The sequence below is a fragment of the Nicotiana tabacum genome, chromosome 2, assembly GCF_000715075.1.
Source record: "Nicotiana tabacum cultivar K326 chromosome 2, ASM71507v2, whole genome shotgun sequence".
Taxonomy (NCBI): domain Eukaryota; kingdom Viridiplantae; phylum Streptophyta; class Magnoliopsida; order Solanales; family Solanaceae; genus Nicotiana; species Nicotiana tabacum.
In genome coordinates, this window is record NC_134081.1 from 108,747,444 (window position 1) to 108,762,012 (window position 14,569).

The window sequence follows — 14,569 nt, forward strand, 5'->3', positions numbered from 1 at the left end:
ACTCACCATGGGTTTCTTGTGAGAGCCTAAAGGTTCCTTAGAAATCATTACATTCGGCTGGTTATTTCACGAAAATAACAACAAATTAATTATAATTTCACGAGTGAAATTGAGGAGGAAAAAAAAAAAACAAAGAGCAAAATCTGAGGAGGATAGTTATATGCCTACCTCATCCCACCTTAAAAAGATAGAAAAATTATTTTAGATAAACCATCGATTAAAGAAAACAAAAACAAAAAAAATCAGTAGCAGCAAACAATAATAAAAGATAACAAAAATCTAAAAAAAGGACACATAATTTGTTCAAACAAGTTATATTAATCAGATAGTGTAAAAATTACTTACTATTAAAGAATATAAATGAAACCCTTGCATAAATTGCAAAAGAGTAAAGATGTTCGCTAACTTGTACTAATTGATTTAAAATCTTGAATTCGTTGTAGTATTGAGAGAACGCTGGGACCAAATGGCAGTATATGTGCAGGTTATTTCGTTAGTAAACTAAACAATAACTCAAAGAGAAAGGAAGAAAAAGAAGTAATGCATTGTGGCAAGATATGTTAGAAATGTGTTTAAAAGCATTCCTCTTCTTAATATTAGTAGTTATTATCCTAAATAAATTACATACAGTAAATAAAAATAGCATATACTAGCAAATGGTCCTAACTCTGAAAAGATTAGTACTTAGAACAAATCCACTCTTATCCTATTAACTATCATCTGAAATCCACCGACTACAAGATTTGGGTAAAGGGTAAGTAACAAAAGTAGAAATGACGTAATGTAACTGAAACGAATGGTCAATCCGACGGTTACGACGTCTCCGAGCTTTCCAGATCAACGGTCCTTGAGTCATCACTGAGTCTACAGAGCTCGACGATCGCCGTACTGGAGCTTATCCTCTGCCGATTATTTCTCCTGATATACTCCATTATCGCCGTGCATCCAGGCGCCGTCAGCCGATCCGTTCGGTTCGCTTCCGTTCTCTGTATCTTAGCCGGCGTTCTCATTTTCGTTGATACAACAACGGCAGCTGCCTCGTCCCCGCTGTGTACCGCCACCGACGGCGTTGTGTGGATTTTCTGGCTACATAATGAGCTTCCGTTATCGTCCTATAACCATAAACACTAAGTTTTTAAGTATTCAACCTCACGAAAAATGAATATAAAAAACTGAAATAACAAAAGCTAGAAAAATCTCATACATCTGAATGAAGATCCGCATCATATTCACGCATTCGCTTCAACGAAACATTCCGACGGCCTTTAGATGAATCTTCGCTGCTGGATGAACTAGCCGGCGGTGGAGGCGGCGTAGATGACCACGGCACAACTTGATCAATATCCTCTTCATCGTCAATTTCCTCATCTTCATCCTCTTCATCATCATTTTCTTCATCCTCCGTGGTACTTCCTTCATCGTTCACGCTTTCACTCTCCTCTACCTCGTCCCTGTGGTAGTATCCATCTACGCACCTCTCACATACGGAAACCGTCGGTCCAAGTTTCGGCCCGTCCGCCGACCAAGCCGTCGGCGATTGACACACGTGGCAGAGCAAAGACCTAGAATGCCTCGCCGCCAGAAAATTAGCCGAGTGAACCTTCGCATCACAGTCCCAACACAAACTCGCGTTGTCCGATTCACAGTACATCCTAGCCAATCCCTTACAAAGCTCACAGTTTTTCATCCTTTTCTATATTCTCTTAGACAAAGAAATCAGACAGAGAATTTAGGGGAGAGAAAAAGAGGAAGCCAATTGCAGATGGAAACTGAAACCACCTTTACTTTAAACAAAAACCACAGAAACACCAAATTTTTTCTTAGAAACTACGGCGAGGGGTATAAATGTAAAGAATATGTGATACGAGGAAGACCTAGGGATGCGGGATGTGTATGTATGTATATAAAACGACAGCGTAAGGGGGAGAGGTGAATGGTGAGAAGGAGTGACAGGTGGTAGGTACGTAAGGGAACAAAAGCTTTTTTCTTGTGGCTCGGGAAGAGATGTTTCCTTTGGTTTGTACAGGATATTTTTTGTTGACGTGGAGATTTAGAGTTGGAGGAAGATTCTGATTTGTTGACGTGGAGTCATGGGGCCACGTGAAATGCGCCTGAAACGAAGTACTGGAGAGAAATTTGAATTGGTTGGGTGCTATGTGGGCCCCACCTCAAATCACATCTTGGACAGCGTAGCTTTGGATTAATTATGTGCTAAGGTAAATGAAATCGTTTACAAGGTAAATGTTTTGCCACGTGTCGATTTGTTGTAGACTTTTCATACGTCCAGATTCTCAGAATTTTAAATTTGTATGAAAGAAATTAGTCTGTAAGGGTCAATATGGTTAGTTGACATAAGGGGTGAAGGTCCAGAGATAAAGATAGTTGGTAATCGAATGTTTTGTTTTATACTAGACTAGTATATATGAATAGTGCGTACCACCTAATGACACGTGATGGTTTAAATATTTATTTATATGAATGAATAATAAAATTTAATTAATGAAATTTTTTTATGTATAATAAAATAATAATCATCTAAATGTCGAAAAATATTATTACATTAGCATAATAAATGAATTCAAAATAAAAGAACATTATCAGAACTTACACAAATGATCAATTAGTCATATTAGTTAGATAATTATGTATTGTAGTTTAAAAGAATTTAATGTGATGATATCTTATCGGACATTTTTTTGTAGACAATATTTTTTCATGTATGTTTTCTTCTAATGTTTTGGTTGCTTTGCCATAATGAGAACTATTGTTGTCGATATTGATATCTTTCTTGAAAGTGTAACATATAGTTGTTCGTGTAAGAAAATATACTGTGATAAATATATTCCAATATTTAGGATATTTATCCGTGTGCTTTATTTATTATAAATAAAAATGTACTGAAATTATTTTCACACAAATTTAAAAGGACATTCTTTAGCTCCGGAAGACGAAAGTTAAATTCGGGGATAAACACATACTTAAAAGTATATTGACCAGTATTATAATCCTTGCATGTATGTATAACGTTATTGTCAAAACTTCTATATACCATCCGTGTACTATTACATAAGCTATTCGGCAACTTTAAGTTTTTCAGTAGCATGGCATGCATATTTTTCTTCAAAATCAACCTATATGCAATGAAAGATCAATTTTTAACTTAGTCTAGTATATATACGGTGACACTAATATTTGTAAAAAATAATGAACTTGACAACATCTACCATTTGGTATTAAAATATTTAAGTATTTTTCTTGGTAGTAATTATTGGTATCATCTTTTTTTGAGTCAAAAATTAAAAAATATTTTATTTTTACCATAAAACTTAGCAATTAATCTTTTATGTAGTTGATTGACATATTCATTTCTGCTAGCTAATATAACCCTTTAATTTCTCTAATACAGTTTGCACAAATTACATTTTAATCTAATGTTGGAAATATTTTCTTTATTAAATGCATTACTATTAGTGTTGAGGTTGATAACCAAATGTTTTGGAAGAACCAAATCATTTTTATAGGATGTTCTTTTTCATTTCCGACACGAAGTAGGAAGTCACTTAATGCTGGATCTTTTCTTATTTTTATATTTCTTGTCAGTTGAATCTTTTCCATTTGAGACCATAAGTATATTTTTGTCAAGCTAGCTTTTACGGTCTCGGCTTTCGTCGATTTTGGAACTACTGGTTGTACTTGATAGAAATCACCTCCCAAATCATTACTTTTCCATCAAATGGTTCATTGATATCCAACGTATCTCTAAAACTCCGGTCAATTGTTTCAAGCATTTGACGCTTAGCCATATGCGCTTCATCACATATTATCAATTTTGATTTTTTTTTATAAATTTAGCACAATTGCTCTGGTTTGATATATTTGTAATGGTTATTTTAGTTGTTTGAAAAGGTATATCAAATCTAAAATGAGTTGTATGACCTCGTAATAAAATCGTTGCTGGTACACCACTTGTTATTCTTGAAAACAGTATCATACCTTTTGATCTAACATTTGCAAATAATGTATGACATAGGAAATATTATTTTGATTCCGCCAGATGCATCTACAAAGGATAATCTCGCTATATTGATCATGTCCAAAGCACACCTCAATAGAGATATGAAACAGTCGTATGCAATACTAAATACCCAACTAGGAGTCGGGGTCGAATCCTCTGGGAGCTAAGATGAGAGTTAGGGGTATATATTTCAAATGAGCAATTGGAGTATCTAGATTGCACTTTCACAACAAGGATTTGTTTTATAATTATACGGTTAATCTAATAATAGCAAAATAAATAAAATAGACTAGAGATAATTATTTTTAAGGTTTTTCCAAATGGGTAAAAGGCCTAGGGCTGTGACCATAACCCATGTGTTTGCCTAATGGGATAAAAATGTTAATATTTGTTTTGTTGATTGGGGTGTATTATAACTCTCAACTCGACATTACCCACTTAATATCTCTCGATCAGAGAGTGATTTTGCGCAATTTGGCTTTCTCAAGACCAAATGGGTATCATCCCAAAACAATTGATAATAGCTCAAGTCAGGTTATTACTATCTCTAGGTTGAACCCTTTAATTTAGTTAATCAATCTCTCAATTGACCCAATTCCTTGTTAGCTAAGTTATACTAAATTAGGTCCCTCTTTCTCAAGTAGAGACTAAGTCAAATAGGCATGAACTAATGTTTGCAATCATTAATTCTATAATTAAAGCATGAACCAAGCTAAATAATCAACACTCAATCGTAAACAAGATTTAAATGGGATACCCATAAAGTTTACACACTAGGGTTAGGTCACAACCCTAGTAAAGGTCTAGCTACTCATAATGAGTTTTGAAGAAAATAAGGAAGAAAAACTAATTAAACTCATAATGAAAGCTTGAAATGATTAAATCTAATGTAAATACACCAAAGTAATGTAAAACTTCCTAAAGTAGTAAAGAAAAACGGCTACAACAGCTTCATATGTTCAAACTTGACCTAATTTTGTGAAACTCATCTATTTATACAAGGCTGAAAATCTCAAACAAAAATATCCATCGGGAGGTTCTGCGGCCGCACAATTCCATGTGCGGTCCAAAGATTTCTTCATCTAGTAGGAAATGGAGTTATGCGGCTGCATTTTTTGAACTGCGGTCGCGAAGCAATCTTCCGCGAACGCACATTTCTGGGCTGCGGCCGTAAGGCAACTCTTCTGCGGCCGTACAATTCTTGTGCGATCCGCAATTCACAGAGGCTTATACACTTTGTCTTTTTGCATACTCTATGATCTTTGACTCTTAGACCAGTTTTTCAGCCGCATAACTCATGTGCGGTCCGCACTTTGCGCAAAGTTCTACTAAACTTCTCTCCTTGGTTTGCGACCGCAGGTGAAATTCTGCGGTCCGCAATTTTTTTTGCGGCCGTAGAATTCCTTATGCGGACCGTATATTTGTGCTTCTGCGCCCTTTATTGCCCTGTACCTCAAAATACACCTTTTTGAGTCAGATTTCATCTCGGGGGACTAAACTTCCAGCTTTTCTGTAATTTTGTACAATTTCATTAGTTTCGGGAACATAGTTCAACGCTTTTGGACTAAAACAGAAGCTAAAAGGCGCTAATAAGCAATCAAAATCCACACTTATCAATTCCCCCTAACTTAAGTCTTTGCTTGTCCTCAAGCAAATAAATTAATTCCCACCTTCAAAAGTTAAGGGTCATTTCAGCGAGTTAAATGTGAGCCATCCACACATCAATTAGGACCAACAATTACCTTCTCTACTCATCTATTATCAACAAGGAGACAAGTTAAACATTCATGCACGTATAGTTCTAATGTGATATTTGAGCTTCAAGAATTGACTGTACTCATCAATGACTCTTGCTCTATCATGTAGGTCATGGTGGACTCAAACTCTTCCTCCTTTACTTTCCAATTGCCTAGCTCACTTAAGAAATTTAGTATTCAATCCGAAGATTTATGAAAGGTTCACTCATCTCTCTCAAAAGAATGTCACAAGTACGACTTCAAGTACCATAGGCTTGCCCCACATGTAGATCATCACTAATATAAGCTCACCCGGCTTAAAATCAAGTAAGACTTCTTTCGGGATGTAATGAAGGCTTTTGGATTAGGGTTGGATACAATATGGGTGAGTGATTACACCTTTCTTAAGCACTCCATTTTCTACTTCTCGGCTCACACTTTGACAATTCTTTGAGGCACTTTCTTTTCCTTGGGGGATTAGAGAGACTTAACTTCACTCTTTCTTAATCCTTACATTCGTTTTCTCCATCTTTGATTTTTTTCATGTTTGGGATCATTACCTGTCTTTGAATCCTTTCAACTCTTCCCCCTATTCATTTTTGTTTTTGTATTTTTCTTTTTGTTCTTTTCTTGCCTTTCCTTTTCATAATTTCTTTTCTATTTTTGTGCCTTGATATCTCTTTCAAGTTCCTCGTCTCTCCCCCCAAACTTATGTTTTTAGCCATTTGTTATAAAAGAGTGCTAAGGAAAGCTCGGGTGCCAAGAGAGGGTCACGACAAAACATGTAAAGGCTTGTAACATGGTTATCAAACAAGAAAGGCTAGAGGCTCAAAGGGGTTGACTAGGGATAATGACATTGGTTAGCAATAGAAAACTCAAACGGGCCAAGGAGGGCCTACAATCATTTTTCAAACCAAGCAAACTTAGGATTTCGCCTTGAAACATATTCGGGGCAAGTTCTAGACCCTTCGCACGGATATTTGGACTAGCAACAATTCATCTCACCCCTCACGCAACCGGATTGTTAAAGAGGACAGAGTCAAGGGCCCACAACGACCACATTCAAGTTTAAAAAATCATTATGGTCTAATTAAACCACTCGATGATTGCCAAAGTCAACACAAGAGTCACAAAGTCACTAACTAGAGCTATTTCTTTTAGAAACTTTGTTTCTAACCATAAGCACATAGTTAAGTGTGTTGGTACCAATTGAAGTATGTTTGACTCTTCAAGCATGACTTAATTAGGTCTTTTTATTTATTACTACTATTATTATTACCTAAACACCAAAAACAAACTCATTCCCTTAAGAAGGTTGTTACGCCATCCGTCGTTGGGACGGGTCACCCGGTTCACACAACAACTACCTTTGGAAAGAACCGTGGTATTAAGAAAACCAAAGGCTTATTATCTACTAAAACATAAAAAGAAGCTTACTAAATCAAACAAAGAAGCTACTAAATCAAATAAAGAACAAATAAAGAAACAAAAAATAAAGAAGCTACTAAGCAAAAACTACTGAAGATAGAATGAATATACATAATGAGAGAAAGAGAGAGAATATATACATAATAAGAAAAAGAGAATAATATCAAGTTATTATAGGCCAATTGTCTCAGACAACAACAACAACAACATACCCAGTATTATCCCATATCGTAGGGTCTGGGGAGGGTAGTGTGTACGCAGACCTTACCCCTACCTTATGAGGATAGAGAGATTGTTTCCAATAGGCCAATTGTCTCACAATGCATCAAATATGATCAATAAACTCCACCCCACCCGAATAAAGATAAGCATTGTCCCCAATACTTAACAAAATAAGATTAAAAGAGGGGGAAAGAGTGAAGAAAACTCCCTATGTCTCCTTGGACATCTCTGTGTCGCCAGCAATGTCACCACCCTCAGTCTCATCCAACTGAATCTCATCATCCTCAACTCCGGGTGTGTCTGGGTTGGTGAATATCCGGTGCACTGCCTCGGCAGTGTCGACAGCAAGGTCTGGCTCCTCAGACTGGACAGTTGGCGCCACCGGTGCTGTTGGTGTTGTAGGATCTATGCCTGAATGGTGTGGGTCAATCAGTATATAAAATGGTAGATCTCCAGATGTAGCAAGCCTGATCACCCGTCTTCGAAGCTTGTCCACTGATTTCTTGCTGGCCTGGGACTTTCTCATCTTCTTTACTTTTATCCCCAGCTCTTCAATCACTGACCCGTGTTGCACCAAGGTCGCCCCCGATCTCATCCAACTGAATCTTCTTCAATGTCTCCTTAACTGTCAGGGGAAACTGAGGTGCCTGAGTGGTAGACTGTGCTGCAATAATACTGGATAAGTCAGACAGTTTTGCAGTTGTTGTCTGCATCTAGTTGTTGAGGCTTACCAATGTATGGGAGACTCACAGCACAGAAAGTGGGGCAATAGGCATGGGCACCGACTTTAAAGCTGAAATGGAAGTTGTAGCAGGAGCTGCTGAAGGGGCTGTGGATGATTGCGAAGGCATAACTGCGGCACTGGAGTTAGGCTCGACCGAAGTGGATGGAACAACAACTGCATCAACATCTACCATGGCTGGCAAGTCATATTGTCCTGCAGTGGTAGGAGGCTAAACTTTCTTCGTCGGGTTGTTCGCATCCATCAGTGAATACCAAGTAAAAGGCTTCTTCGGCCTCACCTTTGTGTCATAATCCTTTGGCTCTACCCTTGCATTTGTGAGGTATTCTGTGATATTGTTGGGATATGGATAGGATGAGTCATCTTGCCGAGCAATTACTGAGATGCTGGACGACATCACGGCCCTCACATTGATAAGGTACCTAGCCATAATAGAAGCAACTAAGACTGCCCGAGGAATCAGAAGGTAAGTCTTATTCTGAGATGGGTCCAATCTGCTGCAGACAAAGGTTTGCCACCCTTTCGCCTCAAAACTCAACGTGCTCCTGTGGATAGGAACCCGACCGGTAATCCATGGTGGTGGTGGCCCTGATGCTGCTAGAATCTCTACTAACCAAGGCCATACTTCATCTCCTATCTCAAGCTTCTCCAAATATTCCTTTGGATCAACATCTTCAAAACCCAAGTATGTGTTGAGTATATGCTTATCAAATCTCACTTTGATGTTACGCACTTTGGTGACCTTTGTCCCCTTCTTGATATGCGCCATATTGGCGTAGAATTTATGGACAAGGTACTATTTGGCATCCACGACATTCTGAGTGAACCACATCCACCCCTTGTGTTCCTTGAACTGTCTCAACACTACCGGGTTGTACCTCTCCAAATCTTTCAGCTGAAACTGTTGGTCAAGAGTAAGCGACCTCACTGGCCACCATGTACGAAAGTTGATAAAGGTGGCCAAGCTGACAAAACGGTCCTCCCAGACTTCTTTCTTCTTTGACCTTTCAAGGCCGACAACTGTAGCATCACCCCCTCTACCATCATCGGGGATATGTTGAACTGGTGTATCTTGTGCCTCAGGAACAGGTGTAGCCGATAGCTTAGAAGCCTGAATAGCACTTTCCTATACCTCAGAAGTGCTGTGTGATGAGGATGACTTGTCCCCGAGTTGGTATCTTCCTTATGGCCTTGAGTGTACGGTCATCTGCTCTTGAATAGAGGTTGAGTTGCCCTCTGATGCTTCCCTATACGGGACATAAGAGCTCGTCTCAGAGAGATCTGCACCTCTCCCTCTGCCGGTTGTCGCTTTCTTTGTTATTATTATTTGTTGACCGAGGGGTAAGGTACTCTTCCTCGACCCCTAGAAGGTTCACCCCTCCTTTTAGAAGTATCTCTTTTGCCTCTAGATCGAACCATTATCTGTATCAAGCAAAGGCGATTGTTAGTTACAATTCAATGTTCACACGTACAAGTAGATATGCAAGTATACACCAAGAAATATAGTTAGGTTAATAGTTAAAGCATGCTTGAAGCAGAAGGATATGTGGTCCGCAAAATTTTTTTGCGACCATAAATGATGCCTTGCGGACTGCAAAAATTTGTTTTGCGGCCGCACATTTGAATCCCAAAAGGTGCCAACTCTCTGATGACAGAGAATTGGCTGATGTGCGACCGCAACCTATTTTCTGTGATTCGCACAATTAAACATGCGGCCGCACAATTGCGTCAAAAAGTGTTGACTCTCTGATGACAGTAAAAGGGCTGTCTTGCGGCCGCGATGGAAATCTGTTGTTTGCACGTTATATATAGTGGCCGCAGATCCCTTCTTTCACTATGTTGTTCTAAAAACACTATCTGCGGGACTGCACAATTTCAGGTGCGTCCGCAGAAGTCAAAAACTGCAAACAATTAGTTTTTATCTAGGTTTTGTAATTTTGTGCAAATTTTGACATGGCAACAATATAGAGGCATGAAAATATGTTGACCCGGTCCCCATAGAACATGTATTAGTTAACCCACTACATATTTACCCCTACATAAATGCACAATTGAATTCTATTGACAAATGGACTAAAAATGACTAAAGGTTTACAAATTAAAAGAAAAGGATTAACAAGAAATTGAAGCATACCAGATGAATAAGTTTGATGCGTGACTGATCAAAAATGTTGTGTGTGTGTGGACAGATAGATTCACCATGAAATTGCCCGAGAGTATTGTTTTTGTGCTTGAAGAGGGAAAGTAAAATATTGTAGAGTAGCCTCTATTCCTCTATTTATATGTAACGACCCGACTAGTCGTTTTGAAAATTGACGTCCCCTTCAGCACCTTAAGGTCCCGAGCAGCTTTGTAAAGCACGAAGGGTGATGCCGTGCCATTTGAGAGTGTAAAGCACGAAGGGTGATGCCGTTCCATTTCAATTATATTATCCTATGAGGATGATAGTAAAAGTACGAAGGGTGATGTCCTGCCATTACTTTTATATTATCATATGTTCATGGCACGAAGGGTGTTTCCGTGCAGGCAAGGATAAGAAACATACATTATATTGTGATATCTTTTCGTTGTGTATGCATCCATGCCTTTATCTTGAGATGTTATTGTGCACCTATGTTTTCTATGTGACTTGTAGTCATTGTTGCTTCCTATGTGCCTCCCACTTTAATTCTTTTATTGTTATTTGTATTTCTCCCACCTAGTTGGTACTGTTATATGTATTCTCGTTGAGAAAGAAATAAATGCACGAAGGGTGTTGTCGTGCCAATTGATTTGATCTACATATATATATATATTGGGTGAGAATGAGACAAATGCATGAAGGTATTGTCGTGCCATTTGATGTGATATATTGAATATATTTCTCACACCAGGAAAGTTAAATGAGATGCCACATGGTGACTTTTATTTGAAAGAATTATATTCAAAAGATATTTATTTGAAAGAATTATATTTGAAAGATATTTACTTGAAAGAATTATATTTGAAAGATATTTACTTGAAAGAAGGAAAGTTAAATGAGATGTCACATGGTGACTTTTCCTTGAAAGGATTATATTCGAAAGGTATTTACTTGAAAGAATTATATTCGAAATATATTACTTGAAAGAATTATATTCGAAAGGTATTTACTTGAAAGAACTATATTCGAAAGATATTTACTTGAAAGAATTATATTTGAAAGATATTTATTTGAAAGAATTATATTCGTAAGATATTTATTTGAAGAAAGTATATCCGGGGTACATTTAATTGTACGCATTACATTCAAAAGATTTTTATTTGAAAAACTTATAGATAAAAGATGTATATTTTGAAGGACTTGATTAATTAGATGTACTTGTATTTATTATTCGTTTGAGCAATATTTATGATATTCTTGTTGCCTTGCTGTTTACATCACTAGTTGATTATGGTTGCTATCACTGCTATTTGTTTTTTATTATTTTTGTATACTATATTGCACAGGTTATTAGACTAGTGAGTGTCTTGACTGTACCTCGTCACTACTCCATCAAGGTTAGTCTTGATACTTACTGGGTACCGACCGTGGTGTACTCATACTACACTTATGCATATTTTTATGCAGAGCCAGGTATTGGAGATATCAGATTTGTACAGAGATTAGAGTATGATCGCAAGGATTCAATATAGGACTGCTTGGTCGTCGCAATCCCTTAGAGTCTTTCTATTTTATTGTACTGTCAATTTCTTATTCGAACAGTATTGTATATTCGACTCTTGTGATAATTTCATGTATTCAGTTAGAGTTCGTGACTCAGTATTATCAGTCTTGGGAGGTTGTTTGAATATTTGTTTCTGCTGTTGGTTTTGATTATTTATATGTTATGAAAAAAAAATGGCTTGAATTATTATTATAATCGGCTTACCTAGTCTTAAAGACTAAGTGCCATCACGACGCCTGTGGTGGAATTTTGGGTCGTGATAAGTTGGTATCAAAGCTCTAGGTTCATAGGTTCTACGAGTCACGAACGAGTCTAGTAATGTCTTGCTGATCAGTACGGAGACGTCTGTACTTATCTTGGAGAGGCTTCAAAACAGTTAGGAAATTTCCACTTCTTTTATTCCTTTCGTGCGGTATTTGTTAATTTTAGAGTTTGAGCCTTTGTATCTTTATTCTCTCACGGATGGTGAGGAGACGCGCTACCGGGTTAGCTGAGCAAACACCTGCGTATTCTGCTAGGGCCGCAAGAGGCCGGGGCCAAAGTAGAGGCTGAGGTACAGGCCGAGGAAGGGCACGTGCCGCAGCTAGAGCACATGTCAGAGTAACAATTGAGGAGCCGCTAGTAGCTCCGGTTGGGGGACAGGTACCGGAAGCACCTATTATTACCCCTGGACTTCAGGAGACTTTACCACAGTTCCTAAACATGTTTGGTACATTAACTCAGTCAGGATTGATCTCCGTTTCACCAAACATTTCACAGATAGGGAGAGGAGCTCAGACTCCTACCTCCTGTACTCCAAAGCAATAGGTTTACATTGGTCAGGTTCCAGGTATAGTACAGGTACAACCTGTTATTCTGGTTCAACCTGAGGTCAGGCGAGAGGCACCAGAAGAAGAACAAAAGAGACTTGAGAGATTTAAGAGGTATAGTCCACCTACCTTCAGTGGCACAGCTACCGAGGATGCACATGGATTTCTAGAAAAGTGTCACCATATTCTTCGCACCATAGGTATTATGAAAGTGAGTGTAGTTTCCTTTACTACATTTCAGTTGGCAGGAGCAACGTATCAATGGTGGGAAGTTTATGAAGAGAGTAGATCAGCCGCTGCAGTACTACCAACTTGGGCTCAATTTGCAGAGATGTTTTTGAAAGAGTTTGTTCCCCAGACTCTCCAGGATGCGTGGCACACAGAGTTTGAATGGTTGCGTCAGGGCACCATGACGGTGTCAGAATATGCTATCAGGTTCAGTGAGTTAGTCCGTCATGCACCTATCTTGGTTCCTACAGTTAGAGAGCGAGTCCGCAGATTTATTGAAGGGCTCGATTATGATTTTAAAATATGTATGGCTTGAGAGTTGCAGACTGGCATTCCATTTCAGCAAGTAGTAGAAATTTCCAGAATGTTAGAACGTGTTCGAAGTGAGTTAAAGGAGTCTAAGGAGACCAAAAGGTCTCGGAACTCTGGTGGATTCAGTGGATTCTACTCTGCAACTATGACTCATCATGGCGGAAGCTCGGGCAGTCCGTTAGCCCAGTACGCAATTCAGAGTACTCGTAGTGCTCCAGTTTATACTTTTAGTGCACCACTGGCACGGGGTTCTTATAGTGGTTATTCCAGTTATCTGGCACAAACTCAGTATGAGCAGTCGTGCCCTCATAGGGGTTGTTATGAGTGTGGTGATACTAGTTACATCATAAGAGATTGTTCCAGACTTGGGAGGGGTGGATTTCGTCAGAACACTCAGGCTACAGGCTTTTATTCCAGTTAATATTCCACGTGCACAACCAGTTAGGGGTGGAGGACAGGCGGGTAGAGGACGCCTAGAGGGGGAGGTCCAATCCGTTGATATAATTTCTATGAATTGGTTGAGGCCGATACACCAGATGTTGTCGTTACTTGTACGATCTTGATTTGTTATAAAGGAATATTTTCCTTAATTTGATTCGATTCTATGTATCGAGATGAGTCCTCCTATCATGCTCCACTTATAGGCGAGCTTCGTAATTCTGTAATCTACTTTTGTGTTTACCCCTGTTGGGAGATTCTATGGCGATATCAGTGTCTGTCATTCTGTTTTGATCACTATTGGGGATATGAGTCCAAAAGTGACATTTTGCTACTCACTACAGTGGGTTTTGATGTAATTTAGGGATAAATGATTAAAATTTTATGAATTATATGCCCTACCGGTATGGGGGTGTTGTGAAATTGTTTCACGAAATTTATTAAAAAAAGAAGAAAGAAAGAAAAGAAATAGAAAATTTCAGTTGGCACAATGTGCAAAGTACTCGTGATTCAGAATTGAGGATGGGATCCTCGCGGTTTATTGTGATTTGATATGTTTAACCCGGGCTACATGCCGCGGTGGAAGTTATATCAGGATGGGATCCTTGTGGTTAAACTCATGTGTTTTAAATTCCCCTTTTGTGAAATTTAATTTGTACTATAATACTAATAAGGAGTCATGACTGTTAGGCTTATTTGATCATTCTTGTATGTATTTTTCTGTGCATATTTAGCCATTTCGTATTGTAATTATTGAGTTTTAACCCACGAGGTGAGTGCCAAGGGGGTGTTAAATGTGACTCATTAAGTCAGGTAAATAATTATGAGGTCTTCATGCCTCACGTTTTGCTGTCAGTGTTGTGAAAATTCGAAACGAGGTTTTGGTTAATATGAGGTTAATTGACGATGCTGAAATTGATTATGAAGAACAATTATGACCAGAGATGTGGTTA

The 14,569-nt window shown here is 38.4% G+C and overlaps 1 protein-coding gene across 1 annotated transcript; it reads right to left on the reverse strand.

The window, feature by feature from the left end:
- Positions 1 to 563: 563 nt before the first annotated feature.
- Positions 564 to 1,899, reverse strand: LOC107762308 (uncharacterized). The gene is made up of 2 exons (XM_016580655.2): positions 1,205 to 1,899; positions 564 to 1,112 (listed from the first exon to the last, which is right to left on the reverse strand). The coding sequence occupies exons 1-2, from the start codon at positions 1,685 to 1,687 to the stop codon at positions 813 to 815; spliced, it is 783 nt and encodes a 260-aa protein (XP_016436141.1). The 5' UTR covers positions 1,688 to 1,899; the 3' UTR covers positions 564 to 812.
- Between the last annotated feature and the right edge of the window lie 12,670 nt (positions 1,900 to 14,569).

Excerpts from the sequence above, each read along its gene's own strand:
- LOC107762308 (XM_016580655.2), bottom strand. The coding sequence starts at position 1,687 with ATGAAAAACTGTGAGCTTTGTAAGGGATTGGCTAGGATGTACTGTGAA. Across the intron at positions 1,113-1,204 it reads ATGCGGATCTTCATTCAGAT|GACGATAACGGAAGCTCATT; the intron begins GTATGAGATTTT and ends TTATGGTTATAG.